Source organism: Cricetulus griseus (assembly GCF_003668045.3).
Source record: "Cricetulus griseus strain 17A/GY chromosome 1 unlocalized genomic scaffold, alternate assembly CriGri-PICRH-1.0 chr1_0, whole genome shotgun sequence".
In the NCBI taxonomy this organism is placed as follows: domain Eukaryota; kingdom Metazoa; phylum Chordata; class Mammalia; order Rodentia; family Cricetidae; genus Cricetulus; species Cricetulus griseus.
The window spans coordinates 121,868,207-121,886,200 of NW_023276806.1; the positions used below are offsets into that span (position 1 = coordinate 121,868,207).

General features: G+C 38.4%; 1 protein-coding gene across 5 annotated transcripts in view; it reads left to right on the plus strand.

Annotated features, from left to right (window-relative positions):
• Ect2 (epithelial cell transforming 2) overlaps positions 1–17,994 on the plus strand; it is a 61,260-nt gene that overhangs the window by 3,380 nt on the left and 39,886 nt on the right. For 2 of the 5 annotated variants that reach the window (XM_027392088.2, XM_027392087.2), the window contains exons 2-12: positions 2,430–2,578; positions 3,185–3,264; positions 3,455–3,547; positions 5,529–5,711; positions 6,974–7,063; positions 8,167–8,274; positions 10,683–10,756; positions 12,066–12,196; positions 12,576–12,691; positions 12,792–12,854; positions 15,345–15,567. In XM_027392088.2, the coding sequence (XP_027247889.1) occupies positions 2,452–2,578; positions 3,185–3,264; positions 3,455–3,547; positions 5,529–5,711; positions 6,974–7,063; positions 8,167–8,274; positions 10,683–10,756; positions 12,066–12,196; positions 12,576–12,691; positions 12,792–12,854; positions 15,345–15,567 (1,288 nt within the window). In that variant the 5' untranslated portion in view covers positions 2,430–2,451. The remainder of the gene's footprint in view (positions 1–2,429; positions 2,579–3,184; positions 3,265–3,454; positions 3,548–5,528; positions 5,712–6,973; positions 7,064–8,166; positions 8,275–10,682; positions 10,757–12,065; positions 12,197–12,575; positions 12,692–12,791; positions 12,855–15,344; positions 15,568–17,994) is intronic. The other 3 variants (XM_027392089.2, XM_027392090.1, XM_027392091.2) reach the window with 3 other exon arrangements.

Sequence of the window (17,994 nt, forward strand, 5' to 3'; positions counted from 1 at the left end):
TAGAGAGAGACACACACACACAAAACCCATAAAAGCATGAAATGGGAAACAATAGTATATAAAACAAAGACTAGTAAGGTATTTAAAAAAAAAAAGGCCTAGACAAAGAATTATGAGGCAGAATAGTTCCACAAAAATACCGAGTTGGTTTTCATTTGGCCACTGCTGGGTATGGAGCCTTCCCTTTGTGGTTTGTAGACCCAGTGAGAATCAGGAGAGCGCTGTATTTTTCTTTTGAGTGGTTGTCAATTGGAGATAGCTTCTAGATTAGGGATGGGAGATCATGTCAACTTTCTCCTCTCAGTGCTGGGACCCCATTTGGCTTGGACCTTTGCAGGCCCCGTGCATGGTGCTTCAGTCTCTGTGAGCTCATATGTACCTCAATTCTGTTGATTTGGAGTTCCATGTTTCCTTGGTGTCCTCCATCCCCTCCGGCTCTTACACGCCTTCATCCTCCTCTTCTGAGGGAGACACCCATTTAGGGCTGAGTGTTCAAAGGTATCTGATTCTCTTTGTAATGTCTGGATGTGGGTTTCTATATTTGGTCTCAACTACTGCCAGTTCAAGCTTCTCTGATGGCCGAGCAAGACACTAATCTATGGGTATATAGCAGAATGTTGCTAGAAGTCATTATGTTATATTTCTTTAATTGACTTAGAACCTTGTTTTTCACTAGAAATGATTTTTAGGAGATTTAGGGAAAAGTATAGAATTTGTAATTGATTCTGAATAAAGACAATTATGGAGCACTTCTGTAGAGAACTTTTGAATGATTGTCATGGATAAGACAATAAACAATATTGAGTTGTGAATATTGTATAAATATGAAAAGTTATTTGTCATTTCAAAATACTATTCCAATCCAATTCCCATCTTTACTCTTCACCGCATTCTCCCTGCCCAAAATGCCTGTCAGCCTCAAATCCAGGATTGAGTTGTTATCTGTCTGCTTCCTTCATATGGAAACCGAGGCTTAATGCAGAGAGGAGCCAGGAAACAGGTGTCTGACTTTTCAGTGACTTTTACAACTGTGTAGGTCTGTAGTGTGTACATTCTGTACTACCTAGAATCACCATTGAAAAATGAAGATTCATACCTTACTGTTTTTCCAAAGCGTAGTTTTGTTTCTTTACTAAGCATCCAGAGCAGTCTATGAATCTGAAGCAGGGAAAGTGGGTCAGTCATGAGCACTCATGTAAACATGAGACTGTTTGTATAAAGCCCTGGGCCTGCAGCATGCCTGGCAAGCACTTTGCCACTGAGCTACAACAAACTCAAGCTTCGAACTGCAATAAACTTTCTTCCCTGTTTGCCTAACTTTTCAGGTCTTAGGTCTTAGAAATCGAAAAGAGCTTTCTTCCACACTACAGATTTATATTGAAACTAATTTATATTTATTTGTCTTGTTAAATCATAGAGATGTTTGGCAATTAATATAAAATGTCAGTAATATGTAAGCTGTACAATTACCTATGAAAGGTTCTGAGAAATCCATAAAGGTTGAGTCAAGAGTGATGATTGAAGTTGAAGAGCTGATCACTACTAAATTTGCAATTTGAGCTTGAAAACTGCTCAGAATTTCATTGTGGTTCATAGAATTACTGGATTTGAGGCTGACAGGCATTTTGGGCAGGGAGAATGCGGTGAAGAGTAAAGATGGGAATTGGATCTCTCCCTACCCCCCAGACAGGGTTTCTCTGTTGCTTTGGAGGCTGTCCTGGAACTTACTCTTTAGACCACACTGGTCTTGAACTCACTGCTTCTGCCTCCCAAGTGCTGGGATTAAAGGCAAGCGGCACCAATGCCTGGCTAAATAGATGTTGTGTAGACATTTTAGAAGAGAAAGATTGAAGACATGTAGAAAATATTTGTGACCACCTTTTGTTTGCTTATGTCAGGGAGTTTGTGTTCTTTTGATGCACTTTGTTATTTATTGTTACTGTATTTCTATAAGCCAATTCTGAGCAGCTTTACTTTATAGAAGAGAAAACCTGGGCTAAAGGAGGTTTTGAGACAGGGTCTCTTGTACCCCAAATTGGCTTTGAATCATGTTGCCAGGGATGACCTCCTACTCCTGCTGATCTCTGTGTTTTCACCTCCCGAATGCTGATTCCAGGCATGATCACCCCAGCTGATAATTCTACATAACACAAAAAACATCTTCTAATGCAGTGGGTCTTGACCTGTGGGTCAAGATCCCTTTGGTGGTCATCAGCTATTCTGAATTTCAGATACTTATATTATGATTCATAACAACAGCAAAATTACAGTTAGGAGTAGTAATGAAATAATTTTATGGTGGGAGTTGTCACAACATGAGGAACTGTGTTAAGGGGTTGCCGCATTAGGAACGTTGAGAAGCACTGTTATAATGTTGCTCAGGGACCAGGTTTGTTTCATGTATTCAGATTTCAAATTTTATTTTTCAGCTCCCATAAAATAGTACAAACAATGGCTGACAGCAGTGTATTGACATCTACTGAGATAACTAGCTTGGCAGATTCTTCCATTCTTGATTCTAAAGTTACTGAAACTTTCAAGGAAAACTTGTGCATGACATCTACTTCAAATATTGATGGTAAGCCTATAATATGCTTTTAAAAACACAGATTTGTTCTTTAATCCTAAAGTACCAGCTACTGATTTTTTTTTTTTTTTTTTTTGTAGCTGATGTAACAATTGTTAAGTTAGAACTTGTGTATTGAGTAACTAAGTCGGGTGCTGTGTCTACATTCTCTGTCTATCATGTGGGCTAATGCTTCCTGACTTTGAAACCAGAGTGTCTTAGTGTTGATACCACTTTCTTTGTAGTGGGGCAGTATAGCTATAAAATTGTTAAGCTAGAGTTTGTGGATGGTTAAGTGAGGAGCCACTTCTATCTCACCACTTTGTACATGGCCTTTCCTGTATTTTAAGGAGGAGGGTCATGTTTCATAATGTTTCTTTGGGGGGAATCATTTCTTTGTTATTTGTATGCCTTTTACTACAATGTATCTTTTGTTTTTTGACAGTGATACATAGTCAAATATTTGTGTAGGGAACTCAGAATTAGGTTATTTTAACTTCTGGGGAATGTTGTGCTCTCCTCAGAGGCAGAAGATTTTCTAGCTTAGGAAGAAGTCTTGGGAAGTACTGACTGTGTTGTTGGTACCCTAACACATTGAAATATTTCACATTTTAATAGAAGAAATGCCTCAGATTGAAACGAGACTGGTATTGGTCCAGGAAGCTGGGAAACAAGAAGAGCTTGTGACAGCCATCAAGGTAAGGAGTTTGGGTTTGTAGTTCATTCCTAAATAGTCTTCTCCTGTCTGTGTAAATGCTTTCCTATCTTCCTGACGGCAGTAACAGTAAGGAGTTTGGGTTTGTAGTTCATCCTAAAGAGAGTCTTCTCCCGTCTGTGTAAATGCTTTCCTAGCTTTCTTAATCTTATACTTGAGTCTCTTTTCTACAGACTGTTAAGATAATGGAAGTCCCTGTTATAAAGATAAAAGAAAGTTGTCCTGGAAAGTCGGATGAAAAGTTAATAAAAAGTGTTATTAATATGGTAGGTCAAGCATCTCATTGCATGTGGCATGCTTCACTTCCCTCGATTGAATTGCTTCACTCTGGTGACTGGAATCAGACATGAGGTGTATTGTGCACTCGGAATTAGGAATGTAGGAAGTGGTCAGTACCTATTTTAGAATTGAGTTGTTTCTGAAACTATATAGCATCTATTATAAATCCAAATTTTAGAGATTTTGTTATTTAATTTAAATAAAGGATGTAATGTGTACAAAGATATGATAAATTTCTTTATGTGTTTTAGTACTTTTCCCCATTGATTTTGTTTAGTTTAAATTCTTGTTTTTCCAAATTATTAATAGCAATAAGCAGTGATTATCAATTATTTTGCCTCAGAATTTGTAATATATCTAATTTTCTAGTCTATCTCCATAATAATCATTATATTTTGCCATATTGAACCCAGGGGCTCATGTATGCTAAGCAAGCATTTTACTGCTGAGTTAATGCCCTGGTCTTCGGTTATATTAGTTTGCTAGGGCTGTTTAAACAAAGTAACACAGAATAGATAGCTTAAACAACAGAACTGAATTTTCTCAGTTTTGGGAGCAAAACAAAAGTGGTATCAATAGGTTTAGAGTCCCTGGAAGCCTCCCTTGGTCTGCATGCATGTGGCTTCCTAGCTGTATACCGGGCCTCCTGGTTTTCGTGTAGTACATCTTTGCAGTTTCTTTGTATGCTCACATTTCCTATGAGCACCCCAGTCAGATAGGCTGAAGGTTGCCTCTTGAACATCCTTACATACCATTACGTTGTAAGATAAGGCTTCACTCTTTATTTTGGGTTACAGGTTCAGTATGAGAACTTCAGGGATAGCTGATTTGGCCCATCACTCCAGTCTTTCAAGTAAAAGCCCAAATAATTTATCAATTCAGATTTATTCATTTATTTTCTCAAGACAGGATTTATGTATCTCTGGCTGTCCTGGAACTCACTCTGTAGACCAGGCTGGCCTCCAACTCCACCTCCAGAGTGCTGAGATTAAAGGCGTAGGCCACTACCACCTAGCTCCATGGAATTCTTCTTTCTGGTCTATTTACATAGGAATTATGTAGACTCTTCAGTATGTTAATTCTTTGGTTTTTTAAAATCATTGTAAGATACTTGCCTTTGTATATTGTACGTTTGTCCTATGCAGCCAACTTGGCTCATGACCTCTCTACAGCATATGTATTGAAAAGAGAATGTTAATCAGGAACCTTTTATTGACTGTGGTATTTTATAGCTTAAGATATTTTTTTCCTTTTTTTTTTGAAGATAGCAGTGTATGTACATTATTATTTTCCTGGTCAGAACAAAAAATAGTGACTATGTATATATGTAATATAGTGCATTAAAATAGGTATACATAATTTTTCTTCCTTTTTTTTTTAAATAAGTGGAGCATGGTGGTTTATACCTATAATCTCCCTCAGCAGTCTTGAGGCCAGGAAGGTTGCTGAGGGTTCAAGGCCAGCCTAGGATACATAGAGAAGTTCAGGCTAACCTGGATAATGTTGTGTGTAAAACCTTGCTTCAGAAAAAAACAGTAAGAAGGCTATGGCAATAGCTCGTTGGTAATGTGTTTGTGTAGCATGCTTAGAGTTACAGGTTCAATCCCCATTACTACCAAAAAATAAAACTACAACAACAGAAAGGAAAATGTCTGTGGTGTTCTAGTACTCAGAACTTAGTGCATGCTAGGTGGGTTTATAGGCCGCTGAGTCATAGAGTGTCTTTACAGTATCCATCTGTAGGGTCTTAATGTGGGTGGGGATATATGGCACAGAAGTAGAGAAATACAGCTTTTCACTACTGTATGATATATTATTGGTAATAATATGCTTTAACACTTAACGTTTTCTACAAATCTTAAAGATGTCCAAAAAGCGCAGGAGTCATTTTTAGGGAGTCATGTATTTTATGTGGCCTATGAATGATTTTTATTTGTAATAACCATATGAAAACAAAACAAAACCTAGGAAATTAAAGTGCCCTGTGTAAAGATGGACTCAATGGAAGAATTTGGAGGTTTGGATTCCCCAGAATTTGAGAATGTATTTGTAGTCACTGACTTCCAGAATTCTGTCTTCAATGACTTACGCAAGACTGACAGTAGAATTGTTGGACCACCGGTTATACTCAACTGTGCACAAAAGGGAGAGGTAAGAAAGATAGATTTATCATGACCTTTCAAGAACACATTTTTTTTTTCTTTTTTCTGAGACAGGGTTTCCCAGTGGCTTTGGAGGCTGTCCTGGAACTAGCTCTTGTAGACCAGGCTGGTTCGAACTCACAGAGATCTGCCTGCCTCTGCCTCCCAAGTGCTGGGATTAAAGGCGTGTGCCACCAATGCCCGGCTTCAAGAACACATTTTTACTAATGAATTTTTGAAAATTTATACTCAGACAATCCTGTTAATTGTTGAGTATATGTAACACTTAGAATAAGAATAATTCATAGTTGCTAGGTATGGTTGCTCATGCCTATAATCCTAGCACTTGGAGGTGAAAACAGGAGGATCTGGAGTCAAGTGGATTCTTGGCCACGTGGTGAGTTCTAGGCTACATGAGACTCGCTCTCCCCCAACAAAAAGATAATTAATAGGGGCTATTCTTATGTATTCTTTTTTGATTTTTTTTTTAGTAGTCAAAACCCAAGACCATTCGTTGAAAGTGAGGCAATAAGGACTGTGTGTATGTAAAAGCACGTACATATAGTCTTACTTGTTACACCTGTAATACCTTAGGGATTTGCAGAGGCTTGGCTTCCAGAAATGTGTACACATAAACCTTTCCTACCATATCTGTTATCATAAAATTTGAATTAGGAAAAATTATTTTAGCTCCCCTCTACCCCAATTTTTAACATTGTGTTGCGCGTTCGAGTGTCTGTGTGTGTAAGAGGACAAGTTCTTATGGTTATTTTCAGGGTTCAAACTCAGGTCTTCAGGCTTGCCAGCAAGTGCTTTTGTTTTTTGAGACAAAGTCTCTCTGTGTAACCCTGGCTCTCTCCTGGAACTCACTTTGTAGACTAGGCTGTACTTGAACTGATAGAGAAATCTGCCTGCCTCTGCCTCTGAGTGCTCTGACTAAAGGCACTGTCCTCTACACCTAGTTACATTTTAAAACCTTATTTTGATGTAAGGTTACCTTGTATCCTGGAAGACCTTGAATTCAGGGTCCTGTCTCAACCTTCTGAATGCTGAGATTGGTTACAGAGTTTAGGACCACACCTGGTGGGGAGATGTTTAATTGTGGAATTTAGAGACTGACTTTTGTTACGCCCCCCCATACTGGAAAATTCAAATAAGCCTTGGGCATTGAAAAATTAATTGGCAAGAAGATAAATTGTGAAACTTGAGGAAATGTTTTCTAAATCCTAACTAAAAAGGAAGCTCATATGTTTAAAATTGTGGCCTCCACAGCCCTTGCCATTTTCCTGTCGGCCGCTGTATTGTACAAGCATGCTGAACCTTGTGCTGTGCTTTACTGGATTCAGGAAGAAGGAGGAGCTTGTAAGTATAAGGCAGCATCAAAGACATTTTTTTCTAGTAATGGAGATATAAATGTGTGTGTTTGTTTCTTTTTTGTGTCATGAGTCCATTTTAAAAGTCTTGAAAGAAAAATGCTATGACTATCAGGCTCTAAATTTTGCTTTTTGTTTTGTTTTTTAAGACATGGGTTTTTCTCTGTGTAGCTTATCCTGGAACCCACTCTTGTAGACCAGGCTGGCCTTGAACTCACAGAGATCCACCTGCCTCTGTCTCCTGAGTGCTGGGATTAAAGGCGTGTGCTACCACCACCCCGGCATCAGGTTCTAAAAAAAAAAAAAAAGAATGTTTTGTAGGTGATAACTGGCATGTAAATTAATAGAAAGTTTTACTTTCCTACTAATTACTAGCTACACTGGTTAATTGAAGTTTTTGTTATATAAAATTAATGTTACACAAGTGAAGCTTTAAAATATTTTTACCACTGCAGAGAAATCACAGAAACTTTTATTTGGTTTACAATCTTTCCTGGGTTGGAACTAGTAAGTTTTGCTGTAATTTTGTGGAACAAATATTGCTGTTCTATAACCCGATGCTAAAAGTTGATATATTTGGAGATGGAGAGAAGGCTCAGTGGTTAAAAGAATGGCTGCTCATTAGAGGACAAGAGTTTGGTTCCCAGCAGCCATGTCAGGCAGCTTTCAGCTGCCTGGAATACCAGCCTTGGGTGAGCTGACCCCTGCCTCTGGGGTTTCTGCTTGTATGTGTGCAGACTCATAGAATAAAGATAAACTCTTGAGAAAAGAAGTCAGTGTGGGTGTATGGCCGTGCCTTCAATACCCAATTTTGTAAAAAGTAAATGAGGTGAGTAAATGAAAATAATAAATTCCTGTGTTTAAGCCAGTATTAGAGCCAGAGTATTTAAACTTAATACTCTGTGTATTGTTTGTCTTTGTATAGTTTTGCCTATAGCAATAGTAAGCTGCTCTTTAAAAACACTTTTACACACAATTTAGCATTTATAAAAATTTATAAAAGTTTTGTAAAGTAGTTATGCTAAATGAGTTATTAATACAGATTTTTGTCCAAATTAATTAAAATCAGTTTTGTTCAATTTTTCTTTTGAGGTCAATTTGGTGACATTGGTTCATCATATGGGTGGAGTTATTCGAAAAGAATGTAATTCCAAAGTAACACATCTGGTGGCAAATTGCACACAAGGAGAAAAATTCAGGGTATGGAAACTTAAATTTTATTTTTTTCAGTATAGTATTACTCTGTAATGGTTCTTTTGTTTATATGCCTGTTTTGAAACCATGTCATACTCTAGTCCAGGAGAGTGCAGAAGTCATTTTAACGTAGGCCATGCTAGCTTTGAATTCATAAGTGCCCCCTTTTCCGTTATATAACCTCTTCAATTATAGATGTGATCTTCTGTGCCTGACTTGGTGTGGGTTTAATGATGTCACTCTTTTGTTGATTCTGCCATTTATTGAGAATCAGGTTGAAATGTTGCCATTGGAATGTTGTGTCATAGCTACACCTACTTTACTGTGCAATTATTGTTATAATCCATCTATTAATCCTTGTTTTAACTCTTAAGGGCTTCTCCTTCCCAGATAAACACTTTCTGTCTTTGTGAATGCCAGTATTTAAGTAACTTTTTAAGAGGAATCTTTAGTTTATTGTCAAACAGTCTAGTAGCATCACACTTAGTAATGACAACTTACCCTCCAAACAGTATCAAAATCTCTATATAGGTTCAAAAAATTTGGGCTAGTAAAGGATATTCATTTTAGGTCAGTTTTATGGTACACATGGGAAGCTTTTCAATTGTACATTCAGGACTTTATAAGTAATAAGTAGCACTATTCATAAACCTCAGGTAATATATATTACCTTTGTTTTAAGATTATAATATCCTAAAAAAGAAATATGAAAATACACATTGCTTTTAATTTTTTTTTGTAATACTGTACCATCCTACATTAAGTTAGACAACAAGATTATTATTATTTTTTGACTTTTTGAGACAGGGTTTGTTTGTGAGGATTTGGAGCCTGTCCTGGAACTCACTCCTCTGTTGACCAAGCTAGCCTTGAACTCAAAGAGATACCCTTGCCTCTGCCTCCTGAGTGCTGGGATTAAAGGCGTGTGCCACCACCACCTGGCTAAGATTATTCTGATAATTACAAGATCACATAACATTGTCCTCATATTTGTCTTAATAGTACAAGGTCAGTGTCAGTTTCTGGTGCTGGCTATGCTGCCATAGCAGGGTCTCTCCCACATGCCATCCCCACCACACACACACACACACACACACACACACACACACACACACACACACACACACACACACACACACTTGAGAACTGCTGTTTCAGAAGTTTGGTTCTCTCTTTCCACCATGTGGATTTGGATGTTTGAGCTCAGGTTATCAGGCTTGACAGCAGGCATTGAACCATCTTACTAGACCTCCCCTAATAATTTAAACTTATATTCTAAGAATTAATGACTTAGTCATGTTTTCTTTTGTAGTCCTAGTTGGTCAATACTTCCAACGTATAAAACAGGAAAAAAAGGAGAAATCAAAGTTTAAGGATGAATTTAAGAGCTATATCTATAGAAAATGGAATAAAAGAATTGGGTACTTCTCCTGGGCAGCCTAATATAGCTGACCTTATTGACAAGGGTGTGGGTGAAGCAGAGCTTGGGAGATCTGGGACTGTCTGTTATTTGCCATATGGTGGTATAGGCCTGGGAGAGATCCTATAGGTAGGAGGGTGGGAGAGCTGTCCTTATCAGCTGCAGCACTCAGGAGAATGGCCCCTGCACCTTGCCTGGGCATCACAGTAGAGCTGGTCCTCATGGTTCAGGTGTGGGAGAGCTGGCCCAGAGGGCCTGAAAGCAAGAGAGCTGGCCCCGCCCCTTGCTCATCACTGCAAGGGGTGAACTAGCCAGGCAGTGCTGGAGAGCTCACCTTGGTGGTGAGGACTTAGGAGAGCTAGAGGGCTGACCAATTCTGCAACTACCCAGGCCTAGAACTCAGTCCCAGGGTTATGAGTTGGCCACCCCAGCATCCACCCCATCTGTGATCTACTGGAGCATGTGAAGGGGCTGGTCCTATAGACCCAAAGCAGGATCTTCACAACACAGGGTAACAACAAGAAAACCCCGAGGAGTCCCAGTGAGGGCCCAGCATGTATAGTGTATCAGAAACAGAGTCCTTGATCCAGACCAATGATTCTTTGCATTGAACACTTGCAAGTACAGATATGTAGACAAAGGGATTTATAATGAGTGTCTCACTGTGTCACACTATTGCTTCCATGATGAGATTTTTTTCATTTTTCCTTTTTTCTCTTAAACTTTATTGTATTTATGAGGAAGGTGCAAGGGCAAAGGGTAGATACTAAGGGACAGGGAAATGAATGGGTTTGAGATGCATGATATGAAAGACACAAAGAATAAATAGAAAATTAAAAGAATTGAGTACTAAGGAACTTATTTTAAAGTTACCTTAATTTTAACAAAGTAACAATGTAAAACTGTGTGAAAGAGTTTTATACAAAATTCTTTGGAAGCACTTGAATGCAGTTATTTAAAGTGAAAACTCAAGATTGATGTTAATATTTCCTAGATTGCTGTAAGCCTGGGTACTCCAATTATGAAGCCAGAATGGATTTATAAAGCATGGGAAAGACGGGATGAGCAGTAAGTGCTTAGGAATCCAGTAACTCATTGTGTAATTTCAACATGTTATGTATTTATTTAAAAAGTTGATTTTCTGTGTGTGTACTTGAATGTACGTTTTTGCGCCATGTGTGTGCAGTACCCGAGGAAGCCAGAAGTTGGCATCAGATCCTCTTGAACTGGAGTTATCACATGGGTCCTGGGACTCAAACCTGGGTCCTGTGCAATAACAGCCAGGGTTCTTAAATACTGAGCCATCTCTACAGCCCACCATGTTATTTTTTTAAAATGTGTCTTTTTAACCTTTGTTTTAAAGATACAGCCATGTGCCAAGAAAAGCTAAATTTGTAGATCATACAGAAAAAAAAATAAATTCAGTCTTTGAATAGCTTAGGGAATAAAACAGGTTATGAAACAATTAAAATGTTTGTCATTGGGGTTTACTTTGTAAACTAATTTTTGTGTGTGTGTGCATGATAGTGTGTGAGGGTCATGCATGCTGCAGCACACATTTGGAGGTCAGGGTTACTATGGAGTTGGTCTCCGTTTGCTTTTATATGAGTTCTAGGGATTGACCTTAGTTTGTCAGGCACTTGTGGTAAGTGCTTCACCTGCTGAGCTATCATCTCATGGGACTGATTTTTTTTTTGTGAAGTAATTTTGACTGGGCAGTCAAGATGCTTTGTGGGTGGAGGTGCTTGCTACCAAGCCTGCTGACCTGTGTTTGATTCCCAGGGATCATATCAAGGAGAGATTGGACTTATAGAGGTTGTCTGCTGACTTCCCCCATGTGCACACTTAACAACACATTTTTTGATTATCATTAACATTCTAAAATTTACTAGATAATAGCCTAATGCTTTCAGGCATTTGGACATGCTACAGTTTTTTCTACTTTATGTTTAGATATGTTAGAATTGGTGCTTAAAATTTATTACTTGTTCTGCTGACTTTCCAATTACTCATTCTCTGCTTTGGCCCTTTATTATCTAAAATTTCATGAAATTGGAGAATATCTGTGTTACGAAATTCCAAAAACACAGCCATGATTTGGATGATGTTAAGGTTGTCTGTGATTACATTTTGTCAGATGTAATGGACCTCTGGGCCTATACATGTTACTAAACAACGTCCCAGACAACCTCCTCTCTTTTAAGAAAACAAAACCAAACCAAAAGTGAACTGCAGTTGTGAACAGTTCAGGATCTTATGGGAAATATTTTCAATAAATGTGTTATTCTAAGCCCTTTAGAATACTGAGATGTTGTAAATGGATGTGCTTAACTTAGGGAATTTAAGCTGCCTTTACAAGTGCATATTTTGTTTTTAGATGTTTCTGTGCAGCAGTTGATGACTTTAGAAATGAATTTAAAGTTTCTCCATTTCAAGATTGCATTTTAAGTTTTCTGGGATTTTCAGATGAAGAGAAAAAGAGTATGGAAGAAATGACTGAAATGCAAGGTAACATAACATGATGTATGTGGTGGTTAATGTTGGCCAGAGACTAGTGTCTGAACACACCTGAGGGCGTGTCTAGCCTGGACTAATGGAGGTGGAAGATCCACTCTGTGAGTGTGCCATCCCATGCATGCAATGAGAAAGTGAGCTGAGCACCTGAAATTTGACCACTCACTTCATGCTTTTGCTGCCATGGTTTACCTGCCATGAATGGACCCTTGAACTGAGCCAAAATAAACCCTTATTAGAAAAAGCTAATATCACAAAAGTTCTTCCTCAGGCTTGTTTAACCACTTCCTAATACATAGCTGCTTTAGAGACGGAGGTTTGGAGAACAGTTCTTTGGATGGTTTATGTTTATCTGTGCTCCTGTTCTCTTTAGGAGGTAGCTGTTTACCAGTTGGAGATGAAAGGTGCACTCACCTTATTGTTGAAGAGAATACAGTAAAGGAACTTCCGTTTGAACCCTCAAAGAAACTTTTTGTTGTCAAGCAAGAGGCAAGTAACTCCAGAATGAAGTTAGTTAGGTTTAACAATACTATACCTTCTCTATTGAGGTAGATTTAAAATTTAATCTAAATATTTTTTTCTCCTCTAGTGGTTCTGGGGAAGCATTCAAATGGATGCTCGTGCTGGAGAAACTATGTATTTGTATGAAAAGGTATGTTTTTGCTCTTGAGCTATTGGTTCTGTGAATTTTTTTTTTTTAATAAAATTGATACTTGTGTATCCAGAACATTTAGAAAGCATAGTATAATTAGTGTACATGTCATATACCTAGCTATTTAGAAGAAATAGTTGAGCTGGGTAGTGGTGGCTCATGTTTTTAGTCCCAGCACTTGGGAAGCAGAGGCAGGTGGATCTCTGTGAGTTTGGGACCAGCCTGATTTACAGAGCGAGTTCCAGGTCAGGCTCCAAAGCTTCACAGAGAAATCCTGTCTCGAAAAGCAAAACAAAACAAAAAAGAAGAAATAGCAGAATATCCATATTCTTAGTCTATGTAAATTTAAGTGAAACTGAAATGCAATGAGTGTCTTAATGCCCTGGCTTTTTTTGTTTGTTTTTTTGTTTTGTTTTGTTTTACTTTATTTTTCTAAACAGAGTTTATCGTTGAGCCTGTCCTGGAACTTGCTCAGTAGACCAGGCTGTCCTCGAACTCACAGAGATCCTCCTGTTTCTGCCTCCCAAGTGCTGGGATCAAAGGCGTGTGCCACCACCACCCAGCTGCCCTGACTATAGTTTTATGTCAGCTTGACACAGGTAGAGTCACTTGGGAAGAAGGAACCTCAACTAAGAAAATCTTCCCACCAGATTGGCTTGTGGGCGAGCCTGTGGTGTATATTTTTGATTAATGTGGGAGGATCCACTTCACTGTGGGCTGTGTTACTTTTGGGCTTGTGGTCCTGGGAACTATAAGAAAACAGACTGAGCAACCCATGGGGAGCAAGCCAATAAGTAGTACTCCTCCATAGCCTCTGCTTCAGTCCCTGCCTCCAGGTGCCTAAGCTGACTTCCCTGGATGATGGATGGATTGTAAGTTGTTTTTGGTCATGGTGTTTTATCACAATAGAAACCCTAACACAGACATTTAATATAGCACAAGTTATTCTCTGCTGATAGTTGTTGATGATATTAGCATCAACAATAACACCTTTGTCTTTAGAAACGTACAAGTCTACTAGATTAAGGTGCGTTGTAACTGAATATTGTGTTCTAGAAATTCTCATTCTGAGAGACTCTGGCAGGGTTGAGCAGGACAAGTTAGTGTTGAACCAGTATGCTAGGCTAACCAGGTAAGGGCATTAGGTAGAACAGGGAGGGGAAGAGGTAGGAAAGCTTGAGGTAAGCAATTGAGAATCACTTTAAAAAATATGGGAAAGAAAATCAGCATGTGTAAAGTTCAATAGATAGGACGACTCAAACGTTCTTAATATCTTGAAGAGCCAAGTATTTACCATTCAGAATTATGAGTCATTGTTAATCAAAAGGATGATTTTCTTAGTAAAATGTAAGCAAGAAAGATTTCATTTCATGTTGGATATCAAATTGTAGAAAGATTTACAAAAAGATTTAGTTTGGTTTGAGATTTAGTCATTTTGAGTGGAGAAGCGAGGTGTGATGTATGTGACTATAATCCCATTACCCAGGAGGCTTCAGAAGAAGGCTTTCAGTGAGTTTGAGGCCAGCTTGGCAATGCAATACGGTACCAGGTGAGCTCAGGCTACACAGCAGGACCCTGCCTCAGTAAGATAAAAATAAGTTTTGAATGCTGTATTGAATATAAGGCTTTAGACTTATTGTCTCCTCTGTAAACTGCATGTAGTTATCTCACTGTGCTTCTTAGAGTCTTGTTCTTGATGTCAAGTGCTCTATAAAGTTTAAAACAGGCTTTAGAGTATTGACATTTATTCCGTTCCCTCACTGCTGTATCCTTGAGACACAAGAAAAAGACTGTGGCTGGGCAGTGGTGGCGCATGCCTTTAATCCCAGCACTCCAGGCAGGCAGATCTCTGAGTTCAAGGCCAGCCTGGTCAACAAAGTTAGTTCTATGACAGGCTCCAAAGCTACACAGAGAAATCCTGCCTCAAAAACAAAAAAAAACAAAAAAACAAAAAACAAAACCAAAACCCAAAAATAAACAAACAACCCAAAAAGGGGGCTGGAGAGATGGCTCAGAGGTTAAGAGTACCAGCTGTTCTTCGAGAGGTCCTGAGTTCAATTCCTAGCAATCACATGGTGGCTCACAACTACCTGTAATGAAATCTGGTGCCCTCTTCTGGTGTGCAGGCATAGATACTGGAGGAACACCATATATTTAATAAATAAATAAATCTTAAAAGCAAACAAAAAAAAAAAAAAGAAAGAAAAAGACTGTGTGGTTCATCCTCTCTCCGTTCATGTGCTAAAAAGCATAGCTAGCAAATAAGCTAAAGGACAGTTACGCATGGAGAAGCGGATGTGAAAAGGAGGAGCTATGCTGCCAGTTACAGTGGTGTTGACTGCTGTGTTTTATGAAGCTTCTAGTAGACTATGAGATTCTAAGAATTGTTGTGCAGAATTTGGAGTTGTGTCAGTTGAGATATATCTTTCATGTTCCTGTCTCAGTCAGAGCCATCATAATAAAATTGAGCTTTTGTTCTTTTGATTTCAGACTAATACTCCTGAACTCAAGAAGTCAGTGTCCCTGCTTTCTCTGAGCACTCCAAACAGCAACCGCAAAAGACGCAGACTCAGAGAAACACTGGCTCAGCTCTCCAGAGAGACTGATATCTCCCCTTTCCCGCCCCGAAAGCGGCCCTCGGCTGAGCATTCCCTTTCTATTGGCTCATTGCTTGACATCTCCAACACACCTGAGTCTAGCATTCACTATGGAGGTAATCTACATCTCAGAAAATTGATCTTTAAAGTGGGGTAGACTGGAATGACTAATTGAGTAAATCCCCACTGCAGTGAATAAATAGAAAAGGCTTTTCTGTTAATTACCTTTATTCTAAAAGCTGAAACAAGACACACGGTAAGCTAAGCATAGCCAGGTAAGGTGATACACTCCTGCAATTCCAGACCTGGGCAGGTGGAGACCAGAAGATGAGTTCAAGGCAGTCTGGCCCATGCCAGACTCTGTCAACCAAAACAAACAAACAAAAAACCAAATCCCATAAACCATTCAACCTTGCATAGTAATGCTTTTGTTGAATGATTGTTTACTGTAGTATGCTTTTGTGTGTTTGTAGTAGGTGGTGTCTGATTTATAGGACACTCAACTGAGGTACGGGGAAGTTATGACTTGGCCAGGGCTGGAGAGTGACAGCTATTTCAAAAGATTTTTTTTTTAAGACAAAGTCTCATGTAGCCGAGGATGGTCTTAAACTCTGATCACCCTGCTTCTCAATGCTTCTCAAGTGCTGGGATTATAGGAATGTACCACCACACCACTAAACAGAAGTCACAGAAATGTTCTATTTATTATGGGGAAAATAAGGTGCATGGCTAGCTGGAGTGAAATCAGAAGTGGGTGAGGTCACTTTGTGTTGAACTGACAGGAAACTATAATTAACCCTGTTTTGATCCACCAGTGTTTCTCTCTTTAGTCTGTAAATATGTAGTATTTTCTAGATTTGAGACAAGAAAAAATAAAAGCTTTGACTCCATGGCATTCTCTACTAAATGTCCCATTTTCTTGTCCCCTTTACATTAATGTGCTTCAAAGAATTTCTGGCATTGATCCATGAACTCATTTCCTGTTTCTATTGTCCTTTCAACGCATTCCAATTAAGCAGCAGTCCATACTGCATGCAATTTCTCTTCCTGGGAGACAGTTTTTGTGTAATTCACAGTTCTCTGCATTTCAACAGCTAACTCCTTCATGTACACATTCTCCCAACCTTCTCAGACTTTGTGATAGAATTTACTTCTTTCTCCTTTGCTCTCTAATTTTTCTTCCTAGCTCTAACTTCAAATGCTTCATGGTTTTTTTGAGTTTCTTCATTGTCTTTTTCTAATGGTCTCATTTAATTCCATGGCTTTAATTTTCTCTGCTGATGTCCCCTGAATGTGTCTTCTCTGTTTAGCTGCTACCTCAAACATTCTGTTTTGATGCAGTGGGAGTCTTAAGTTTAACCAGACGGGAACTTCTGCACCACTCTCAACTCCCGTGTTCTTCTCAGTTTTTCCTGTATAAGGTGCTTTTTTACTGTAATAGTCTCCTATATTACATCTTCATTTTGAGTTTTGGCTTTGTGCATGTCAAGTTTATGAAAATCTTAACAAATGAAAAAATTAAAACATGAGACCTGATTTAAATAACATTTAGTGACTTTGTACTATTGTAGCTCCTTTTCCCATTTCCTTGAGAGGGTCTCATAGCTCATCTTGGCTTTGAATTTCCTATGAAGCCAAGACTGACATTGAACTGATCCCCTTGTCTTCGCCTCTTAAGTCAGTATTACAGGTGTGTGTCACTATGTGTGGCTTCAATATTAGCTTCAGTTAAACAGATTGCCTTGGCTTAAATAATACTATGTTAGAAGACGATAGTTGTGTTTTAGTCGGGTAGAAAGTGAGTAGGTTTTTAATTTGGAATCTTCCTGCTTCAACCTTCCAAGTAACTGGGGTCACAGGCATACATGACCAGATTTGGCTTGGTTCTGTGGCTGTAATGGATGAGACAATGAGCTAGTAAGGAGCCTATCTTAATGTCAGGGCTTTAATGTACAGTTTAGGAGATAGGAGAAGAATATTAACCATTACAGTAGACACATGCATGCAGTATTATGTGAGGTCTCCAGTTGGCAGACCCCAGGTAGACACAGCGTAATTTCACATCACTATATCTCAGACTTTTCCTCATTCAAGTATCCTGAGGCTTATGTCACTGTTGAGTATAGACTGAAATACTGTAGGACACAGTGGGAAATATTTTGCACTCTATTATTTTTGAAACAATTTAGAACTTCACAATACACATGGTTGTTTTTATATAAAAATGTTAAAAAATATTTGTGTAAAACTAAGTAAGGGATAGGAATATTTATTGTTTTCCATATCACATATTTCTTTGTGAAACATTCTTTTTTTTCTATTAAATATGTCCTTAGGAAATTGTAAATGTGATGCTCAAGTGTTCTAATCATACAGTAAGAAAATGAATTTTAAGATTTTCTTCAACTTTTGTTTCATGAAATGTGCTTAACACATGCTAATTTTTCTACCATTTTGGGTTAGGCTGGATGTTTCTATTTTAAAATACTTTGAACTAACAATTTTTGGTTAATATTTTAAAGATTTATTTCATGTGTATGAAT